The 22,872-nt window shown below is 34.9% G+C and overlaps 3 protein-coding genes across 4 annotated transcripts; 2 read left to right on the top strand and 1 right to left on the bottom strand.

Moving 5' to 3' along the window:
• Positions 1 to 483: 483 nt before the first annotated feature.
• On the bottom strand, positions 484 to 1,398 carry LOC133858660 (cysteine-rich repeat secretory protein 55-like). Its single transcript, XM_062294135.1, has one exon. The coding sequence runs from the start codon at positions 1,396 to 1,398 to the stop codon at positions 484 to 486; it is 915 nt and encodes a 304-aa protein (XP_062150119.1).
• A 4,162-nt stretch (positions 1,399 to 5,560) lies between these two features.
• Positions 5,561 to 12,281, top strand: LOC133868457 (probable hexosyltransferase MUCI70). Its single transcript, XM_062305361.1, has 9 exons — positions 5,561 to 5,834; positions 6,000 to 6,262; positions 6,384 to 6,479; positions 8,489 to 8,841; positions 10,382 to 10,593; positions 10,678 to 10,934; positions 11,046 to 11,224; positions 11,587 to 11,688; positions 11,878 to 12,281. The coding sequence occupies exons 2-8, from the start codon at positions 6,040 to 6,042 to the stop codon at positions 11,656 to 11,658; spliced, it is 1,392 nt and encodes a 463-aa protein (XP_062161345.1). The 5' UTR covers positions 5,561 to 5,834; positions 6,000 to 6,039; the 3' UTR covers positions 11,659 to 11,688; positions 11,878 to 12,281.
• A 1,949-nt stretch (positions 12,282 to 14,230) lies between these two features.
• Positions 14,231 to 20,940, top strand: LOC133868441 (uncharacterized). Of its 2 annotated transcripts, none has more exons than XM_062305350.1 (10): positions 14,231 to 14,397; positions 14,662 to 14,778; positions 16,182 to 16,264; positions 17,042 to 17,125; positions 17,319 to 17,394; positions 17,505 to 17,577; positions 17,824 to 17,897; positions 20,201 to 20,294; positions 20,517 to 20,631; positions 20,787 to 20,940. In XM_062305350.1, the coding sequence occupies exons 1-9, from the start codon at positions 14,277 to 14,279 to the stop codon at positions 20,581 to 20,583; spliced, it is 789 nt and encodes a 262-aa protein (XP_062161334.1). In that variant the 5' UTR covers positions 14,231 to 14,276; the 3' UTR covers positions 20,584 to 20,631; positions 20,787 to 20,940. The 2 variants fall into 2 exon arrangements, with proteins under 2 accessions (XP_062161334.1, XP_062161328.1); XM_062305344.1 differs by having other exon boundaries at positions 17,319 to 17,408; positions 17,510 to 17,577.
• Positions 20,941 to 22,872: the final 1,932 nt, after the last annotated feature.

The following is a 22,872-nucleotide window of genomic DNA, read 5'->3' as shown; positions in this document are numbered from 1 at the left end:
ACACCTAAATATGCTAAATACAAAATCAGTTTAATCTTAATTTGGTGGTGATTGTTGTTAATTAGAATATATATCTTAAAATACTTAGAAAACATTTTTTAATTAGGCTTTAATATATTTTTCTTATATGTTATAACATTTTATATTCTTGTTTATTATATTTTTCTTGTAATTTCTATTTACTTTTTTTAGTTATTAGAAGTTTACTTGCTCACTATTTATTGTCTCTTTATAAATAAAAATTCATATAATATTGTTTATTAACACTTTAATACAAGACTTCTTTATTATCGATGTGTTTAATTGTATTACAATGCTCTTGATTTATAGAGTAACTAAGAGCCTAAGACTAATTAAAAAAGATAATAAACTTTACAAGAAAATAAAATAAAGGAGAATATAAAATATTTTAATAAAGAAAAAAAATATAATAAAGCCTAATTAGAGAATATATTCTAAATATTCTAGCAATTGTTTTTGCTCTCATACAACCCCTTTGATTCCCATTTCATCATCATTTCCATAACCAAAAGATGCTATCTTAGCTTTTTTGATAACTGATCTTCTCACTAACCAAGCAGACAGAACAACCAAAGCAACACAAGCAATTCCTGCCCCCCAAACCAAAGGTGCTCTCACCTTAAATCCCATGCAACCACCTTTCCCACTCTCCCCAATCGGAACAGCTCCAGACTCACCATCGGAATCTGCCCCACCGTCATTCTCAAGGTCTGAAAAGAACCGGAAACTCTCATAGCGGACAATGCAATAACCTGCAACTACAGTGCCTCCCTCTTTACCACCGCAATACTCATAAATCTTCTCAATGCCTTTTCCTACACAAACTTCACACTCTTTCGGTGACAAGTAGCGGACACACTCGGCTAGTGCATAAACTCTGCTAACATTTCCATACTGGATCTCCCCGGTTGAAAATCCATGGCGAGTGGCCAGGTTGATATCAGATCTTAGCCGTAGAAGCAATGTCTCCAGAACTAGTTCGAACTGAGACCGGTCTTGATCAGCAGTGGCTTGGTGTGAGCAGAACCAGGTGGCACTACTTTCGAGATGTACACGAGAAGAACTAGTACTGTTGTGGTCGTAGTGCTGAATGTAGCAACCATCAAACCAAGCTCTAACGGCGTCGGCGTTTGGGCAGAGAGCGGAAATGGTTTGTTTGGCGTTTTGTGCGCAGAGGGTGCACTTATTTGGAGTGAGATCGAGCCGGCATTGCATGAAGCTACTATAGTTGTCCTGTTTATGATTGATGGTTGAAGTTATGTGAGCTTTTGGAAATGGTGGGGTGCAATTGATCGATAGAAGAGAAGGGAGAGGTAGAACTTTAGTGAAGGAAATCAGAAAGAAGATAAGAAGGTGAAGTGTAACAAGAGAGGCCATCGAAACGTATATGTGTTCTTGGAGAGCAGCAGAGGCGGACTTATATATAAAGTGGGGAAAAGCTTCCTGCACAATTGTATAACCACTCACATTAGTACGGCTTATATAAGCGGACGAAGCCCACTAAAAGCACTAGTAACAGTTACCCTATATTGATTACCTTCCCTATATTTAGAGAAAATTTCATGAAAAACATAAAAAAACTTTCAACAGCAGATGCCTTATATTTAGATGAAGGGGTTGGGAATGAATAGTGATTCCCTATGTGTACATGTTTACTATTCATTCCCTATGTATTATTTTAATATAAAATAAGTATAATTAATTGATATAGGGAAGAGAGAAAAAGTAAGAAAGGGAGAAAAAGAATAAAATAAGAGTAAAAAGAATAATATTTAATTGATATAGGGAAAAGTAAAAGAATCTATTGTGAGGTATTTTTTTATAGGAAAATAAAAAGTAATTTTGTTCCATAAATATAGAAAAAATGGTTAAAAATCAACTGCTATAATGCTATAATGTAAGTAAATTGTGCACAAATTCCCTGTTGCGCAGCAGCGCAGGGATCAGTTCCCAGTTAAAACATGACACTGCTGTTGTATAGCTACTAGTCATACAGTGCAGTGTGTCGGCATCGAGATAGTCATTAATTTCCTTGATATTCCCGAAGCAATTTGTCTTTGTCGTAAATTGTAAAGCTCGTGTCAGATGATTGCAACTTGAACTGAATTTCTGTAGAGCCAAAATTGCACAAAATGATCACGAGTCCCTCTCATGGTTAAATTTGACCCCGTTGAACTAGAGTTTTATATCTTCTTTGGACAACCGATAGAGTTAGAGCATCTCGATTCTCGATAGATATTTTATCTATTTAACACACATATTTTCTCTATTTTAGATTTTATTTTTTATTCTTTATTTTTTTTATTATTTTTTTTTTTTTATGAATAACTTTAAAAAGGGTGTCGAATTTTATACTGTTTTGAGATAAAGATACTGAACTAACAAACGTCTCAAACTGAGGTAATCAAGTTTCCAAGCATCTCACTTAAAGATACTCCATTAGAATTTGCTGTTAAATTCTGCAAAAATTTTCAAAATATCACTATGTTTATTTTTTAAAAAAAAATTATAAAATTTTTCAAAGATCCATGCATGGGTATTTTTGTAAATTCCATTAAATTTTGACCAACACCTAGATCATTACATTTTTTATTCTTTTTTTTTTTTCCAAAAAAAATAGGAGTATTTTGGATACTCCGTTAGGATTTAACCTTAACTGAGAAGTTTGAAAACTTTGATACTCCAGTTTGAGACGTTTGCTAGTTCAATACTCTTATCTCAAAACGACATATAATTCGATACTATTTTGTGAAATTATCCCTTTTTTTAATACAAAATTTAATAAATTAAATATTTTACTCTATTTAAAAAAAATGATTATTCAATCTTTTTTTTTTAATTATTTTTTCTGTTTCTCTTTCATAAAATAAGATATAATATAAATAAAATTAAAGCGGAATAATAAAATAGAGACAATAAAGTTTATGTTGTTCCATCTATGATCTACGTCTACAAAATAAAACCTAAATTGTTACAATATACTCTTATTTTTCTTTATAGAAACTGCACAATAAAATTATATATTTATAGTTAAATGACGTTATTAATACAATAATTATATAATCAATATATAACTTATGATAATTATGAAAATAAATAATACATTAAAATCTCAATCTACCCCCATTGTCTACACCTAGATGTTCTGAAACCCACACCCAAAACAACTCACGAAACCCAAATCCAAAATTGCAACAAAAAAAACTTGATCATCAAACACCATAATCAACTAACGTACTATCAACAACAAAGCACAAAATCTCTTAAAGAACACCCATTTGACCACATCACCCGCCTTGATCCTAGAATACGTGCGTACAGAGGGCAGAGCGGTGGCTTTTGAGGTAGAAATTGGCGAGATTTTGGGCTTGCCTAGAATCTGGGCTTGCACTCAATCCTTGCAGGAGGTCGAGCTGGGTTGGTATCGGAGAGAGAGAGGAGGACGAGAGGGAGGGAGAGAGAAGGATGAGTTATGATCGAACTTGGGAATGAAAGAGATCGAATGCGTAAGAGAAGGATGAAATAATAATAATAATAAAATAAAAAAAGAAAAAAAAGAAAGAAAAAAGATGTGGTGTGATCGGTGAATAGACTTTGTTACTTATTTTACTTTTCATATTAGGAAAAAAGAAGAAGCAGTTTACCAATTCTGTTCGAGACAGAAAAAAATATTCATAATATAATAGTCAGCCATTTGACTACTCTTCTGAAAATGCTTTTATAATTTGGTACATCCAAGTGATAATAACAATTACTGTAAATTCCAATGAGGATTCCCGGCTCAGTTGGAAAATATAATGAAAATAGAAAAAAATATGGTGGAAAAAAAAAAAAAAAAAGACTATCCTTTTTGAGTGCAAATTGCTTTGACCCCCGTTTGTACTCACTTCGTAGGAGAAACGAGATAAGTTATCATTTGATCCAATAGTCAAGAATCAAGAATCAAGAATCGTAACCACCGAATCCATTTATTAATAGACACAATAAATTGCACATTAAACATTTAATGAAAATGTTAGATTTACAACACCAATACAACAACTGTACAACAATCCCTTACATGAAGGTGGGTCTCACATACTGGGGCCCACCCTCATGTGATGGGTTATTGTACAGTTATTGTATTGGTGCTGTACAAGAATCAAATCCCAACATTTAAACATTCAAATTATATATTATTGCACCTCAAAGGACTAGTTCGGTTGACTGAGAATAGTCTTTAATTAACTTTTATTTATTCAAATAGATTAAATTGTGTCTTATAATGCCTAAAGCCCATTGTTATTGCACATGATGCATGTGCATGTTGCAGGTGACTTTGCAACCCTAATTTATTGTTAAGTGATGATGATTCGATCCTTATAAATTAGTTGACATTTTTATATCTAATTAATGTCGGACAAACTTTTCTTCCTACATTACAAAATTTTGGGATTTCCTTCAAAAATCTGGATTGACTTTAAAAAGGGATATCTTTCAATTAAATGCACATCAATTTTTTAGATATAAAAAAGATTTTATAATGATTTAAAATACTCAAAATAAATAATTTATTTATTTGTATGAAATAAATCTAACATGCTTTAGTTGTATGCTGAAAAATGTTTTTGCTAATGCAGTAGAATGCCGAAGCGGCCACTCTTAGAGGTGCCTTTATTAGTTTATGGTATTCTTAAATTATTTGTCTGAATTTAAGAGAATTCAAACAAAAAATTTGAGAGAATCTGATTCTCACCCTTTTTGTCCCATTTTGGGATGCAAGATAAGCCGTCCACCCACTTTTTATTTATTTATTATTATTATTATTTTTTAAGTTTAAATTTTCGGTATTTCATAAAATAAATAATAATTATTTAATATAATTTCGCAAAAGATATTGACATGACTGGACGGGCGTTATTTTATAGGACGGAAAAATATCCGGAATGATTAATTTAAAATCTGCGACAAAAGTTAAGAAGTTAAAATCAAATTTTAAAAATTCAAGAAGTATAATCCCAAAAAGCTCGTTTCCTCATCTTTAAGAATAAGAATAAAAATAAAGAAAACACAAATTAGAATAACTTACAAAAAGGTGTTACTTTTGTAAGATAATCATACTGAATTAGCAAATATCTTAAATTTAGATATTTAAGTTTTTAAATGTTTCACTTGAGGGTTCTTCGTTAAAATTTGCTGTTAAATTTTAACAGAGTATCTAAAATATCTCTATTTTTTTTAAAAAAAAAAAAAAAATGTCAAGATCTAAGTGTTGATTAAAATTTAACAAAATTTGTAAAAATATTTGTTCGTCAATCTTTGAAATTTTTTATAATTTTTAAAAATAAAAAATAAAAACACAGGAGTTTTAAAAATGTTTATAAGATTTAACTGTAGATCTTAACAGAATACCCTTAAATAAGATATTTAAATATTTAAATATTTCAATTTTTCAATTTGAAACATTTGTTATTCAATACTCTTGTCACAAAACCACATATAATTTCATACCTTTTTGTAAGGTTTATCAAAACGAATATAGCTTTGTATTTCCATCTCACTCCCCGTGACGCGGTGGCTTGCTTGGCGCCATTAACCGCACCTGGCGTCAGAAATTCCAAGCCACTGAAGGCAACACAGGATCCGTAAGCTGTTCTCCCAAGGGACGGGACCATTAAACTCCATAAGCACTGGGTTTGTTGCTGCAATAAAAAAAACTGGGCGGTCTAATTTCAAATGATAGACGAATATATACTATCGTATTTACCTAATCGCCTCTGCATGTGGTTTTCGCGCTTCCCCATTGCACTCGGCCCTGAGATCTCCCCTATTAGGTAAATCCCCAATGTCCTCATTCAGTTATTTTTTTTCCAATTCTTGTTCCCTGTTTCTGGTGATATGGTTGAATAGGCTTAGATTTGAGCATAATCTTATGCGTAGTTGATTGGGACATGGTACTCCAAAGATCATTGGCAACTGACTTGCTAATTTTCCAATAGATGAGCTGGTATTTTGCCGAAGTTTGGAGGTTGCCCTGTGATGGCTTTTTATAGGCACGGTAGCGAATTGTTACCGGAGAGAAGAGGTGTCATTGGTATGATTTTTAGGTCTCTTGGTGGAAGTGAGCATGGGTCTCGAGTTGTTCGTCGAGGCAGAAAGTTTGGCAGGATTAATAAACTGAGATTCTCGCGATGGGTCTTTGTGCTTTCATTGCTCTTCCTAATTTATTTGGTAGTTTCTGCCCTACAAATGCTCTTTCATGGTAAGATTGAAAGCTCTGATTCTAATTTCAATTTGTAACTTATGCGTGTTCATTTTATGATTTAACTCTCTCCTTTGTGACATGTGCATAGACATGTTGTAACGTGTATTCCTCATTGCAGGCAACGTTGAAGGTAGCATTTCATTATCACCAGTACAAGAAGAACTTCTGGGGTCTAATGTTCGAAAACCACCTAAAAGCAAGAATCGTAGGCAGCGTAAGAATAGTTAGCTTGCATTAATTTTAGCTGTCTATCATCATTTAAAAGAAAGAAACTTTTGACTTCAAGCATTCTGATTTTTAGAAGCATTCTATCTTTCAAGTGCCTCACAATATGATATTTGAAACTGCGGAAGGGCCTCTCTCATAAATTCAAAGGTAAAACTACTCTTAGGCAAACTTAACTCAGTTGGCAAAACTTGTACTAAATGGAGTAATTTTTCTATTAAAAAAAAAAAACTCGGAAAAAATTGATCTACCAAAGTCACTATATAGTACTTACAAAAAAAGAATAGAAAAAAGTCACTATATAGTTTTTGTTGTTGAATAAATTTGAAAAATGTGGATAATTTCGATCTACAAAGAGTGTATATGAGGAGAACTTCAAAAAGGATCTTTGGCCATAGGGTCCTTACTACCAAATCAAACCTCAACCTATAAATGAGAACTTTAATAATCACACAAGAGGGCGTCATTTAATTACCATGTGTTCTACCTTGTAACTGTTTCTTTATTTCTAATAGAATTACTTCTTACCTACCAGGAAAAAAGATCATTTAATGAGTTCAGTCAAGAGAATGTGTATGTTGATGTAAAAATTAAAAGAAAAGATGGAAGGCTTGGCCTTAGCAGGAAAACAGAGGGGAAAATGAAAAGAGAAGGCATGAGCCATGGTCCATGATTCTGCAGAGGTTGGGTTTATGTCTCCATACCACCCACCACCCTTCCATAGTTCCATATAAAACCTTCAACCGACCTATGAGGTTCATAGAATGCAAAAAAATATACAAGACAGCTTGAAAGTTCTATGGCCATGGGGCACTGAATAAGAAGATAAGTGGCATCTTCTCCTGCTTTGTTCATATTACTAGAACTATGGTGCCATAAATCAGGAAAATTGATTAATCTGTGTCAATTAGTGAATATAGGTTGCCTGCTTGACCTAGAAGTTTCACTAGAACACAGTGTTTGGGGGGGGGGGGGGGGGGGGATATAATATAAATTTGAAAATATCCCTTACTTCCCTTAAAAATCTAAAAAAAAAAAAAAAAAAAAAACCCTCTAGCTCCCCAAAAATTTAAAAATATCCTCCCAAAAGTATGAAGAAAACCCCTTGGTATCCCAAAAAACTGAAAAAGGTCCCCTTTAACCCCACAAAAAGATGAAAAAAACCCCATAACACCTTCAAACTTCTTTAAAAAAAAAAAATCCATAACAACTCCAAAATCTAAGAAAATACATAATATGCGAAACAAATAAAAAATATTTAATCATTAAATTTCGCCCCTCGAGTAATTTTAGACGTCATACTCATGTCCCTCTTGTGTCCCTCCAAAATTGATGTGGCTTTTAAAATCATCATTTGATCAAAATTCAATAATAATCTATCATAAATTAAATGGTGATTTTAAAAGCCATATTATTTTTAGAGGGACACAGGAGAGACATGAGTATGATGTCTAGAATTACTCTTCGCCCTCCTCAAAGATGAAGTTTTGAATCCACCATTGCTAGAACGTGGAACGTTGTGCTAGTTGGCCTGACATGGTGCTCGATATTACCTTTTCCTTATATGTTTCAGACCATCCAGCTACTGCCAAGCTTCCTACAAATTAGCCAAAGCTTGCTGCATTACTTACATAATGGACCTAATGGTAAACCCTGACACAAATTAAATCTTGTGACGTCCTTGAATTTTAATTTCTCTGGAAAATACTATTCAGCATTGACAATTTTTTTTTTTTTCTCTTTGTGGCCATATTAATATATGTTCATATTTGTATATTGATGCAATCATGCAAGCTATGAAAAAGGTAATCAATTCTGTTATAATCTGTGTACCCAATATTAAGGTTTAGTGCTAATGCCTTCCTTGCCTTTTCCGTTGAATAATATCGACTAACCTATCATTGCATAACATTTTAGTTTATGCTATTCAGTTTTGCAACTTGTTTCCTCTATTTGACTCACTCCTTGTGCTTTTTCTTCCATGTATTCATTATTCAGATTTTCCTTGCGAAGTTGGGTTTGTCGAATCAGTTGATGATCTTGTTGAACCCAATGATCTTGTGAACTTCACACAATTTTCACTAGAGTACATTGACAAAGAGGAAATATTTCACAATAATTTGTTTGAACCTAGATTTGGAGGACATCAAACTCTTGCAGAAAGAGAGAAATCCTTCTATGCCAGAAATCAGACACTTCATTGTGGTTTTGTCAAAGGACCACCTGGGTACCCAAGCACTGGATTTGATTTAGATGAGAAAGACAAGGCATACATGTATACCTGTAAGGTTGTAGTTTCTTCTTGCATTTTTGGGAGCTCCGACTTTTTGAGGAGGCCTGCCCGTAGACTGGTAAATGAGTTATACCTTACCAATTGTATTTTTTCTTTTCTTTTTCTGTCATGGTTATAACATAATAATCAATAGTTTTTGGTCAAAAAGTTAATAGCTTATGTTTCTCTAGTGGCTGGATGCTGCTTAAACAGTTTTTCTTCATATAGCTATTTCATTCAACTAAGCATCCTTTTATAATCTATACTGTTATACAAAGCTATGCCCACTCTCTGGTGTCACGATTCCCAAAACCAAGCCTTACCAATGTAAATTACCAAAATTATACTTACGTGCTTTTTCATAAAAATAAGTACTCCTGAGAACTGAGGCTCAACATGCATTTTATCAATCATCATCGTCCACTCAGATTTCACTCTGAAATGTTCTCGTCTTCAAAATGCAATTAGAGAAAAATTCTTTGATGTAAATCCTAGAGGAGTTAAATTTGAGGATGTAATTGCTGTTTGCAGTCTACATATGCATACCACTACTTAGAACATTTCTGAACCAAGACCATAATATACACACTTGTCTCTTCTCCAGCAAATATTCAATCAGCTGTACTATCTTCAATTTCGAAAGAAAAAAAGAAAAAACATTGTTCTTTTTCATGCAGGGTATAATGTTGCATTTTTATTTTACTAAAAGATAAAATCATGGCAACCTATGGAGCTATAAGAATTTTTGAGACGGATTTTTTTTCTTTTCCTGCCCTTCTACATCAAGCAAATGAGAGTTTTTTACTTTCCTAATACCATTGAACTCAATTATAAAAAAGTTGAATTATAAACACTTTCAATATTCACAAGCTTTTGGTTTTCACTAGTGAACATTAAACTTTAATATTTGAACCAAAAAAGAAAGACAATCAAATTTGGCAGGGAGAAGAATGTCTCTGCTTGAAATGCTAATAACTGCCACTTTTTGGTCATGTTTGAACTACACCTATTAATTTCAGCACATTTTTGGGTTCGATTTTGTTTTGTAAGCAATACAATAGGCTTTCATACAGTTTTATGGATCTGTTGGCTTGTTTAGTTTATATGTCCCTTCTTTTAATTGTAGATAATAAATAATGGGTATACAGTTGAAGATGTCTTTATATGACATTTTACAGAATGGCTTTCCAAAGAGTTAAAAGAGGGACAGATAGGGTACAAGAGAGGACATGAAGTATAGAGATGGAAAAGGTCATATGACTTGAACTTTCCATTTACAGGGAGCTTTGATCTTAACATAGGAAATTAGTGTGTATGGCTCTCTGATATTTGATTTGGTTATGGCTCTTATACCTTGTCAGATGTTGCCGCATCGGGTAGTGTGCTGGATGAAATCTTTATTTTTTATCTCCTATTTTCATTTTAAAGAGTTATGAGCTTTTATGTTTGTTTGTTTTCTGTAATCTTGAGATATTTTGTTCCAAGGATATGGGCAAATTAATGTTTGAGTATGTCATCATATGCATGTAAGTTGATATATGGGGAGTATATATAAGATTTAGGTTATTATGCATGCCTTATTTCCTTTCAGTGATTTTGAATATTTTTGTTTGCTTCAGATCAGTGAATATTCCAAGGAAAACGTTTGTTTTGTAATGTTTGTTGATGAGCAGACGCTCTCAAAACTGTCATCAGAAGGAAATACTCCTGATGATAGTGGACATATTGGCTTATGGAAAATCGTTATCATGAGGAACTTACCATATAAGGACATGCGGAAAACTGGAAAGGTGCCTAAATTTTTGTCACATCGCCTCTTCCCTTCTTCTAGGTATCCTACACCATATTCTAGCCTACTCTTGGTCCTTCCAGTTGTAAATCGAGAAGTTTTTCTTATGTTCAGATTTTTTTGAAGGTACTCAATTTGGCTTGACAGCAAGATGCGACTTCAGACTGATCCAATGCTGATTATTGAATACTTTTTGTGGCGAACAAAATCAGAATATGCTATTTCAAACCATTATGATCGCCACTGTGTCTGGGAGGAGGTACTCCAAAATAAGCGTCTAAATAAGTACAATCACACGGCCATTGATGAACAGTTTACTTTATACCAGTCTGATGGCCTCACCAAGTTTGATCCTTCAGACCCAAATACTCCTCTTCCAAGTTGTGCGTGTCATTGGCATCTTTGTTCATTGTGGAGATTGTCTTTTCCCTTCATCTGCAATTCCTGTCTCTTTGAACGCCATGTGTTAATATGGTGTGTCATTTACCTTGCAGATGTTCCTGAGGGTTCCTTTATAGTACGTGCACATACGCCAATGTCAAATTTATTTTCTTGTCTTTGGTTCAACGAAGTTGACCGATTCACCTCGCGTGATCAACTAAGCTTTGCATATACTTACTTGAAACTGAGGAGAATGAATCCAGACAGACCATTTCACTTACATATGTTTAAGGTAGTGCATTCTCTCAAAGAAATCTCAATATACTTCTGCTGGTGATTACGCTGTATTTGTCTGCGTAGTTTTATAATTTCTGCATTAATTGATATATTTTTTCAGGAGCTGTGGCCAAAATAGTTTTGAAGGCTAATCCTACAATTGAATTATGTTGATTTTGCTGGGTTGTAAGATCTGAGCAAAGTCCTGATGATCACATCGTTTATGTGATTTTTTCAGGATGTACTAGGGAGCAACTTCAAATGAGAATGACTTACAATTAACCCCTTAACTAGCTGCATTTAAAATGGGTTTCTTTGAAAATTTAAGCATGAAAATGTTGCGCTTAGCATGTTATTCCTTTTGTCTTATGTGTGCAGGACTGTGAGCGCAGAGCACTAGCAAAGCTATTTCGTCATAGGGCTGTGCCATCTTCTCCACCCGCTTCTTGATCAACTGAAATTCCTTAAGATTTATGTCTGGTAAGATTAAGTTGATTTCCATTTCTTTTTTGTAATTCTGTTTTTTTCCATTCGTCTTTCATTAGTTTTTCCGCACTTTGATCGCTTTCAACTGCCATGTAAATAATTGCGTTTCAATTCTGGTCTTATATGTTATCTTAACATCCCTTTATGAGTGAACAAGTAAAATTATTTTAAACTTCATTTCAGGAATCAGTTCATTGGACTTTGGTGAAGTCTCAAGTGTCGTTTGTAGAATGGGTTCCTACTTAGCACCAGTTTCATATTGAGAGGGTTGCTTGAACTTGATTGGTAATGGAAGTTCCTACCTAAATCTCTTTTGCTGAAGCTTAACCTGGTCTTATGAGTACAATTATCTGATCAGTTCTTAACCATCCACCATCTCCATGTGAATGCTGTCCTGCAAGCAGTGATCCATGTTGAACCAATGAGGATACCTTAAGTTGGATATCATGATCAGCAGGTTTAAGCTAAATACATTTACTTTAGGGTCGTAGGTTTCTTGACCAATTATTTAGCAATGTGAAATGTTGAATATAGTTCGTGTGCTGTGTATTAACTATTTGTCTGATTTTGAGAATCTTGTTCGAGCCCCTAAATGTTCGCTCACTTAAGTTAATTGTTTTTGCTAAAAAGTTTTTTCCGTTAATATGTTAAAATCAAGAAAGTTTCTTGCCAAAACCAGCTAGTGAAACATCCAAACTCATAAAACGAACGTGGTTCAATTTCAAAAGCAGATATGAGCAATAACATGAATGTGCTAAAATAAGATGCTTAGAATCAGGCAATCCGTTTATTTCACTGCATTGCAAGCAGATTCATTACTTTATTTTGTGAAATGCTTGTCAGCAATTCCTGCACAGGTAATGGGTTTAAAAGCTTGCCAATCCAGGAGCGCACTTTGGACATCCTCTGTAACCAACATGGCAGGGAAACTCTCGATTCACTCCAGTCCTTTTTATGGTGATGGTGAATGGTTTTAAAAAAGCCATTCGAGTTTATTAGAAGGCCAATTTCCAGCAATACTTGAGACCCAGCATTTAAACTCCATTGCGTTTAATTGGGAATTGTATGTAGCCGGAATTTATGCCTTTATTGGTGCTTTTGCATCACGTGAAATTGAGATTTTCAATTTTTGAAGGCTATCCTATCGTGACTGGTTTTTGTCAAAGAGACTCGTAACCGTTTGTTGACAAGCAAATCATGCAGTTCATGAAGAGTGGATGCACTAGCGTTGTGAATTGCGTGTTGCTCAGCCACCAGCCGGAAGCTGTCTATAAATACCAGCTTGAGGCTCTTGCACCCCCAAACGAAGCAAATTATCCAATTCTTAGTAGCTATGCGCCTATGCCTACATAAATATCAGGTATATGCGCTCAAGCTTGGTCCCTTTTCTGGGATGAGTAAACAATTGTCAGTGGATATGCATGCCGTATGTGAGAATTGGAGGGAATTAAATGGATGATCAGCATTATTCACTGCATTCCGTTTGGTTTCCTCCAATATCTCATATCCGACATTATATACGTATAATTTGGTGCAAGCGTGAGCAAACTAATAAGCTTCTTCTTTAAAAATGTATTACATGAAAGCCTGTTAAGTAAGCTATTTTCTGAAAGCGAATGAGATCTTGCTTCATTCCCCTTTTGTTGTTTCTAGTTGGTGAGAAAGTTAAAGAAAACAAAGTATTAAATCATTCAAAAATATGTAATAATATAGATGAGGTAGGCTTTTCATTTAATACAATCAAATCAATTAGTATTATTTCAAGTCCCGTGGGGGTCTTCGAATCAATGATAAAATAAAAAGGGTAACTGAACGATATAGAATTGAATGAAATGAGGCAGAACATTAATAATATCTTGATCACAATTTTTATTTAATTGTTCCATCCAAAATTGATTACATAATGCCAAGATTAATGTTATGCAAACAGTTTTACCGCATCACCTGTCATGAGTTTAAAAATTAATTAATTTTGTATTATAATATTACAAAAAATAAAGATAGGAACCATCCTTTCACCTTGTAACCCTACAAGGTGAGTGGCCACATCCAATAATAACAAATAGGAGTCGTACAATCACCTCCAAACCTCAACAAAAAGAGGAAAACGGATCTTCTCCATTTCAACTGAAATGGAAAGGAGCCGGTCCCTTATAAAATAAGAGGAAAAATTGTCATTTTAATTTTTTAGACAATTTTACCGCTTGTTTACAAGGGACTGGCTCAAATGGAGATGATTTTTTTGCACAAAAAGGTAGGCCGGGTGGCTTGCGCGGCCACTCCACTATTAGAGTAGTCTCTTTGCTAGGATAGGGCGATGGCTCCGCCCCTCCAACCATCTATTTTTTTTAATAATTTGGGGGGCGGTTATTTTTAATATAATAAAAGATTAAAATCTTGTTTACGTGTTAATTAATTATCGAAAAGTCTGAGAAATTAAAATACAATTTTTTATTCTTTATTTTTTTTAAAAAAAGTAAACTTAATCGCGCAACATAGAGTTACAATTTTTATTGGGTTGGCTTACATATAATAGCAGAAAATGACAGCACCTTGGAATAGCCAACAGAGAGAGCTTAGAAATGGAAACTTGCTTGATGAGATGCTCGCATGGAGGAAGTACTCTTTTCAGAGCCCTCAAACCTCCTCTCACTATGAAGCTTCCCAACTCCCTTTGTTGCTCCTTCATGGCTATCCACACTGGTTAGATCCCCTTAGTTGTTTCTCTCTCTCTCTCGAAACTTTTTCCCTATTACTGAATTATGCTGTTATTCTGTTTTCTCTGCCTTGATTAGTCTTCTGACTAAAGAATTGTTCATTCATGAACTGAATCATGCTCTGATATGGATAAGTGGGAGATGGGTATTTGTTAAATTGGTCCTTATGTGAATAAGTTTCGGGCACATTTATAACATGGGTTTGTATATTCTGACTCTTCTTTTACTTTTTCTTCATTTTTCTGGGTAGATGGAGGAAGGTCAGTTAAGAGAGCATACGATGCATTGCTGTTGGATGCGGGAGGTACCCTTTTGCAGTTGGCAAAGCCTGTCGAAGAGACTTACGCCACCATCGGCAGTAAATACGGTTAGTGTTTTTGGTTACTATAATTCATTGAGTTTAGCATTCACAGCCGGCTAGGCAAAGGTTATTTTGGCTAGCTAGATCCAAATTTAGGTGCTAAAATAGTTCCATCCGGCTAGCTACTTGAGACCAAAATAATTTGGTAAGCACTATAACTTAGGTGCTAAAATAGCTCCATCCGGCTAGGCAAAGGTTATTTTGACACGCACGTGACTTTGAAATATAGGTGTTTTTTTTTTTTTAAATAATATTTAAATAGAACAATGAAAGTGACTAACTAAAATAGAGAGTGTAATATAGGTGCTTTGAAAAAGCGGGTAGCGAGCATTCTCATCCAGTGAGCCAAATGTTATTTTGGCTAGCCAGGATGTTAAAATGGGAGCAAAAGGAGGTGCATTAGGTTTAGCAATTTGAAGAAACATTTGTTGAGTTATGATGGCTCTGATGGGCGGTTTTGCTAGAATAGGCAATAATGAGATCACTATTTAAGTTGATATAATGCTCAACAATTTGGTGAGCATTGTTCACTCACCAAATGTAAAAACAAAGCATTTTATAATCTCTAACATTCACTCTCCTCTCAATAAAGAATAATTATATTTAAATGGAATAGTAAAATGGATAGGTAAAATAGAGTCAGATAAAGTGCTTTGGAAAAGTGAGCAACTAAAATAGAAAATGTGTTTTTTTTTTTTATAGCTAAAATGGAGAGCAAATTTGATGAAACGGATGTGCATGCTTAGGAGGAATTCTAACTGAACAACACAAAATAACCCACTTACCAAAAAAAGAAAAACCCTTAAGCTCGAACTGTTGAGCTGTGACTTTGTCTCTCATATTTGTGTAAAACTAATTACTAGAGGGCTAAATTCTTGCTACAAGGCTTATTTGTTATTATGTTAACGTTCAAAGAACCAATTCATTTAGATATACAGGATGTGTGACAGTTGGAGTATGTTAGTCTCTGTGAGTGCCACTATTTTCCAAGACTTCCAGGCTATGAAGCAAAATTCTTTTGGAACTACTCATGGGATTTTCCTTGTTATCGATCTCTCATATGGAATGTCCTTGGGAAGCTGTAATGTTTATGCACCATATTTGTTAATATTTTCCAATTGCTATAATTTCTGAGCTTTCAGCTTTCATTCACCAACAATGGAAGTTGATAGGTAGGTCATAGGATTAGATGGTTGGGAACTTGGGATTGTTTACTGAGAGGGTCATATATTGGCACTTTCATTAAATGTGTTGCCTTGTTATATAGCTTGTTTCTCTTACTTAAAGAGTAACCACACCCCTTTGTACTATTTATGATTAATTCTTACTGTACATAATTTTTTTAATTATAATCATGATTCCAGTACTTAAATCTTAGGTTCTTAACAATTATTTTGAAACATTTTCAGGTTTGTCTGCAACATCAGCTGAAATAAAGCAAGGATTTAAGAGAGCTTTTGCTGCTCCGTGGCCTGAGAAGCTCCGTTACCAGGTATGCTCTGCGTCTCTATTTAAGGTGTATGCTGTTTATAGGTTTTATGGGCAAAAAGATCTCTATTTTAAGTTTCCTTCAGTGGGGGTTATGCATTTTCCTTAGACTAATAATTGATTGTGCCTGTATTGTGCTCTCCTAGTTAGCATTTGAATCATTATCAGATTCTCCAGTAAGTTTTGCATCTCAAACTAGTTTTTCCTGACTCTGCTGTTTCTCAACCAACCACTTGAGAAATTTACTGTATTTACAACACGTGAATACTTTTGATTCATAAGCATATTGATCATATCCCTCCTGCTATAGTCAAACACAATTATTCTTCATTTTTCTTTAGAGTAGGGGAAAAAAGAAGAAGATCATAAACAATAGGATACTTATGCATCTAAATAGGCATGTACTTGTATCACTATGACAATGATGCTGCACAGTATTGAAGCTTTCATAGGTGAAAAAATGATACTTTAACAATGAGCTCATGTCATGGGTAGCCATATGTTTCTGTAATAGAACTGGTTTTACCATCTCAGATTTGTGTGAAGTAGAAAACATGAGTTTTATAGTAACTACTTATTGGAGCCACTCTGGCATTATTTCCATTTTTCAAGTAATGATCTTCATCAACTCAGGCTCTGCATCTCTTTATATTTTTTCCTATCTGCCATGTGATTAACTATCAATAAACAGAATTCATTTCATTAACTACTTTAATGAAGAAACCAGTTTCCTTGATATGGAAACAGCGTCGAGTAAGCTTATGCTTTATACTATTGGCAGGGAGATGGGAGGCCATTTTGGAAATTGGTTGTTTCTGAAGCCACCGGTTGTGCTGATGATGATTATTTTGAAGAAGTTTATGAGGTGATATCTCTTAAGACCAAAGGTTCAAAGTGCTTGTTCCTCAACCCACTGTTACTGATGCTAAAATAATATTTCCAAAGAACTGAATCACTGGTGCTAACCATAGTTCTTAGGACTGAATATAACCAATGCAGTAGGTGATATTATGATTGACACTTTTATCTGAATTCTTCTTAATGGTTGCTCTTGTCAGTACTATGCAAAAGGTGATGCATGGCGCCTTCCAGATGGAGCTTATGAAACAATAGCCCTTCTCAAGGATGCTGGAGGTCATGTTCATAAAGTATTCTCCTTTGTGCTAATGCTGATGGATTCTATTGTTTTCGATTTTTCTCTTCTTCTTATTTCTTTATTTCTAACATGATTAGCTGTGACGCAGTTAAGGTGGCTGTTGTATCCAATTTTGACACCCGCCTAAGGAAGTTGTTGAAGGACCTGAATGTTTTAGATCTGTGAGTCTTAGCCCTAGCTTTTGCTATTTGTCAAGATTAAACGTTGAACATCTTTTTCTCATAGATGGGTAATTCACCAAATATGGCTGACTGAATCTGTTCATTAGATATGTTTTCCCAGCCTCCCCCCCCCCCTAAATAAAAAATAAAAATGGTTGGGATACTAATACATAGGAAAGGACGGGGATACCAAAGACAGTTCATGACTTTTACAAGTAAAACATTTTTGTTGCCTTTTCTTTTCAGGTTTGATGCTGTTATCATATCTTCAGAGGTTGGATATGAAAAACCAGACATAAAGATATTTAAAGCTGCTTTAGGTACGAACAATCATGCTAAATCACCTTTTTTTGTGTATGTGGTACTCGCCTAAATTTGGACTATCTTGATCATCACTATGTGTATGCGTATTGTCTACTTGGGAAACTTGATAAATGGTCAAATATTTGTTTTTGTTGTTGTGAATCTGTTGAGGCTTGAATGACACAGCTAAAAATGCTTCTAGTAAGTTTGTCTTTTAATGCTCTCTGCAAAGGGAATGACTCTGGTACATAATATAGAAAGTTCTAAAAACATATTTATCATCCATAATAGAACACTAAAGCAAATCCGAGCATCAACACCACTGGAGTTAAGAGTCAATAATTCATGGGGTTCCAGCACATCAAAAGCTCCATATACTATGTTGCTGGAATTCATAGATTATTGACGTAGCGAAAGCGGAAGTTGAAGAAGAACTGTCTCCAAACAGCAAAGGAAATAAACTTTTGGAATTTGTATTCAAACTCAAAAACTGATTTGCTCCTTACAAAATTCTTAACTCATAACAACAGTCAACCAACTAATAAAAGGAAAGGAAAATCTTCCTTTTTTTTTTTATAAGTAAGAAAATTTCAATAAAAAAGCGTAAGGCGCCCCTAAGTACACAGGAAGTATACACAAGAGCAACACAGCTAGCCCATAAGAAAAACCTAAGAAAACCCATAAGAAACTACATACCCACAACATCTAAAACCCACAAGAAACCCAAAATACAAAAGAAGCCCCCAACAAACACCTAAGATACAATAGAAACTCCCCATCAAACACCCAAGATACAAAGTAACTACCTATAAAACAATAAAACCCAAGATTCAATAGAAACCCTCATTAAACACCCAAGATACAAAAGAACCCCCAGAATACAATAAAACTCAAGATATAAAGTAACCCCCCATAATATAATAAAACTCAAAACACAAAGACAATCCTGAAACCCACAAGAAGCACCCACAACCCACCCAACCCTATAAGCCACAAGGAACACCCAAATTTGCCCACAGGGAACATCCAAAGCTGCCCAAAAGCACCCCAACCGAACAAACCCTCAAAACCCACGAGGAAACTGAACAGCCCTCCCACAAAACCAGAAAACAGCAGAAAAACAACCCAAAATACAACTGAAATGCAAAACCAAAATATAAAACAAACCCGACAGGGAGTTGGAGGGGCCAGAAGGGTAATCGGACCTCGTTACAGATTTGGCGCATGGCTCTGCTGTGTTTGATGTGGTGCATCTGGAGGGAACGGAATGCTCGCTGCTTTGAAGATTGTGAGACGGGTTTGTCAAATCTGAAGAGAAAGATGTTGCAATTGTTGTATATGTGGAGGGATAGGATTAAGACTATGCATGATTGTTCCTATTTTGATTTCTTAGACAGTTGTTCTCTTTCCCCCGTTCCTTAGGGGTTCCTTGTATACATCCTGTGTACTTTGGGTTGCGCCCCTTTGCGCCTTTTCAATAAATTTTACTTATAAAAAAAAACAAACCCGACATACAAAAGAAAAGCAACAGTTACAGGGAAGGGGAAAAAAAAAAAAAAAAAAGCGGCGGCGCGTGACGCCACTCGCACGGGCGCGTTGAACCGCTTGCAGCAGCGCGTGAAGCTTAACATAATCCAAGAAAGGAAAAATACAATAATTGTGGAAGACTTAATGTCTGGGATTCATCTAAATTTGGTGAAGAAGTTGTATCATGGTTCTTGCCAGAAACGTGCCAAAACAGATCTGCTGCAACCCTGGCGCTTGAGCGCTCGTCGAGCGCAACCTGAGTGATCGATTCTGTGAGTCGACTGCTCGAGTGCTACTTCAAGTGGAGCTCAAGTGGTCAATTCTGTGTATCAGCCGCTCGCGAGCAGTCCTCAAGTGCCATTTCGAGCGATTTGTGCTGCCACGCCTCTTGTCCTGCATCAATTTTGTACTATAGCGAGTGAAACAAGTTCATGGGCCCTTGGATGCTGTTTAGTGCCACCTTTTAGAAAAAGGGAGCTATTTTTATAGTAGTTGATTTTCGTCTTTTCCTCATGAACATTTTCAAATGTCATTTAAAAACACACACACACACACAAATACTTCCTTAATCCATAAAGCCAACAAGAATCAGCTTGTTATGGAAAATGCTATTCATTAGTTGTCACTTTCAAGTCTCCGACCAAACTACATTTTCAATCCTATGTTAATACTCTAAAACTCTTTTACTTTTCTTTGTTGAGACAAGACTGTATTCTCTTGGGAAAAAAAAAAAAAAAAAAAAAGAGGCTAAAGAACACATTGAAACTATTGTCAGAATGTTCTATTGCTGTAGATCAAGTCCATGTTGAGGCTGGCAAAGCAGTACACGTTGGAGATGATCAAAAGGCAGATAAAGTGGGGGCCAATTCCATTGGGATTGAATGCTGGTAAGCGCCTTTTATAGTCATATGCAATCATAGGTCATGATAGAAAATTCATATTGATACAAGAGCCCCGTATTTGCAGTTAATTGGCTGGCATTGCATAACATCCCTTTTTGTCTTGAACCAAACCAATGAGGATATTATTATTGTCATCAACAAAGGATTAGATTACTGGATGGCATTGAAAAATAATCTCTAATATGTACCGTTGATCCTAATAAGCAGGTTATGGGGAATTGATATAAAGACATTCTCTGACATAGGAAGCCGCATCCTCATTTCTGAATCCTGAGTCGTAGCTTCCATGGATTCAAGTACCAGACTGCATATTTGTTTGCAAGTAATTTTAAGTTTCTTCAATCCTCTTTTGCTCATTGTCTTTCTGCATGGCATTTGGCTTTGATCTCTTCAGTGCTTCCTATTTTAACATTTGCATTGCTTTATCAAAAATTGTGGACCTGTCACCTGACCTGAATGTTTAGTAATATGTTGCAGGAGTGGTGGTGTGATAACAACTTAACAAATTGGATATTTTAAGGAATAATTTAGAAACTTTTCTCTTGAACAAGCTTGTTGTATTGATAGATTTGCGGATACACACAATGCAGATTTTTGTTGAGTTTGGATTTGATGGATTACATTTCCGACATTTTCATGATTTCATCCAGTAAAGTGGTATTACTATTCTATTATTATATTTAAATTTTGTTCAGGATCAACAGTCACTGAATTAATTGAGTGCAGAGAATTCATTACAGATTTGATTTTACGAGTTTAGTTACTATATCATGTACCATATTTTAATTCTGGTGGTAGTTATTTTAATTTAGCCCTCAAAATTTTTAGGAAAAAGTGCACATACCTCCCTCAAACTATTTGACTATTTGCAGTGTGCCCCTCCAAACTATCACCGGGTTTATTAAGCGTATTGCCCCTACTTAACGCTGAATTTGCTAGTCATATTCTCCCTCTACATTAAGTCATTGAGCGTATTTTCCTCGCCGAACACTGGGTCGTGATAAAATATTTTCACATAAAACCTTATCCTTTATAAAACCGGGGTTTCCATTTCTCAATACTTATGTATTTCTTTCAAATGAGGTATATATATATATATACACGAACATACTTAAATTGCAAGGCTCATAATCAATAATAAATGAGAAATGCTACATGTACTTAAACTTTAACAAATGAAGCCTTACTAATTGATGTAGAGCTTATTCATTAGAGATGATCAAAATAATTAATAAAAAGAAATGTTACAAGTACCAATAAATAAGTTTCACATTATCTTAGTAAGGTTTCCTTTGTAAAAGTTTAAGTACATGTAGCATTTCTCATAATAAATTATGCAACGTACAATTTTGTATGTAAAACGGGTTTAATAGTCGGTGGAAAAGTTTTACTTACAACTTGCTAATCCTCCAGCTTAAACTTTGCTAGTTCTTATTTGCGTTCCTCTACATTTACACTTCGACTACTTGTTAGATTCTAAACTCTTTCTAGGGTCCTAAGACTCTTCATCAACCCATAAAAATCTTCAATTGCAAAACAGTCTTGATTTTTTTTTTTTGCAAAATTGCCCAGGCTCAGTGTTTTTCACTCTCAAATTGGACCCTTGGAGCCTCTAGATGAACCAAAATGAGAGATTTATTTTTCTTTATGTTTTCCTAAGTCGGTCAGCCAAAACTCGAACGATTGAGCTCAAATTATTCAAAAACAACCACAACATGACTAACACATGGCTCAATTGATCGAGACTAGATCTCAATCGACCGAGGTATCATTATCCACATTTAATAAAGGTCAAATTCGATCAAATTAGGCGTTTAACCCAAAGCTCAGTCGATCAAGATATACCCTCGACCAATTAAGCCCGCCTAACCCCCATTTTGTACTGTTGATTTTCCTGCCAAAAACCTGAACTTGACTTGTGCTACCCTAACTCGGTCGATCGTGGCTTATTGTTGATGGATCAAACCTTGTGCCAAAAACCCTAATTTCGCATTTTTAACACCTTTCGTATCATTATGTTCTATCGTTTTCAGACATTTCCATACTTATCCAATCATTTTTCTTGGTGCAAAGTTTTCCTTAAAATTTTAATATTCATAAAAAATCCCTATATGTTCCTATCCGTTACAATACCACCGCGCTCAACTAGGGCTCTGCTAATTAACCCCATGTAGATTTGGCTTGTCAAGCACTCCACCCCACTCAACTTTGGGCATTGAATGATTAACTAGGGTTGGTAAGTCGAGTTCAGGTCAACTTGAACACAACCCATTTAGTTAAACTCTCAACCTCGACACGATTCGCGAATGTTCCGACACAACCCACTTGACCCGTTTAATAAATGGGTCGACCAATTGACTTATTTAGACAAAAAACCGACATGTTTAACCCGTTTGACCTAACCCAACACGACCTGTTTTTTCAACCTGTATTTACTTGATATATATATATATATATATATAATTTCATAAACGGGGATGACCTATCTATGATCAGAACTCGTTTATGCCAAACCTTGACCCTTTAATATCGTGTCAGGTTAGCATCGAATTCACGGGTCGTA

This window comes from Alnus glutinosa, chromosome 1 (genome assembly GCF_958979055.1).
Source record: "Alnus glutinosa chromosome 1, dhAlnGlut1.1, whole genome shotgun sequence".
In the NCBI taxonomy this organism is placed as follows: Eukaryota; Viridiplantae; Streptophyta; class Magnoliopsida; order Fagales; family Betulaceae; genus Alnus; species Alnus glutinosa.
This window is presented reverse-complemented; position numbering and strand designations above follow the sequence as displayed.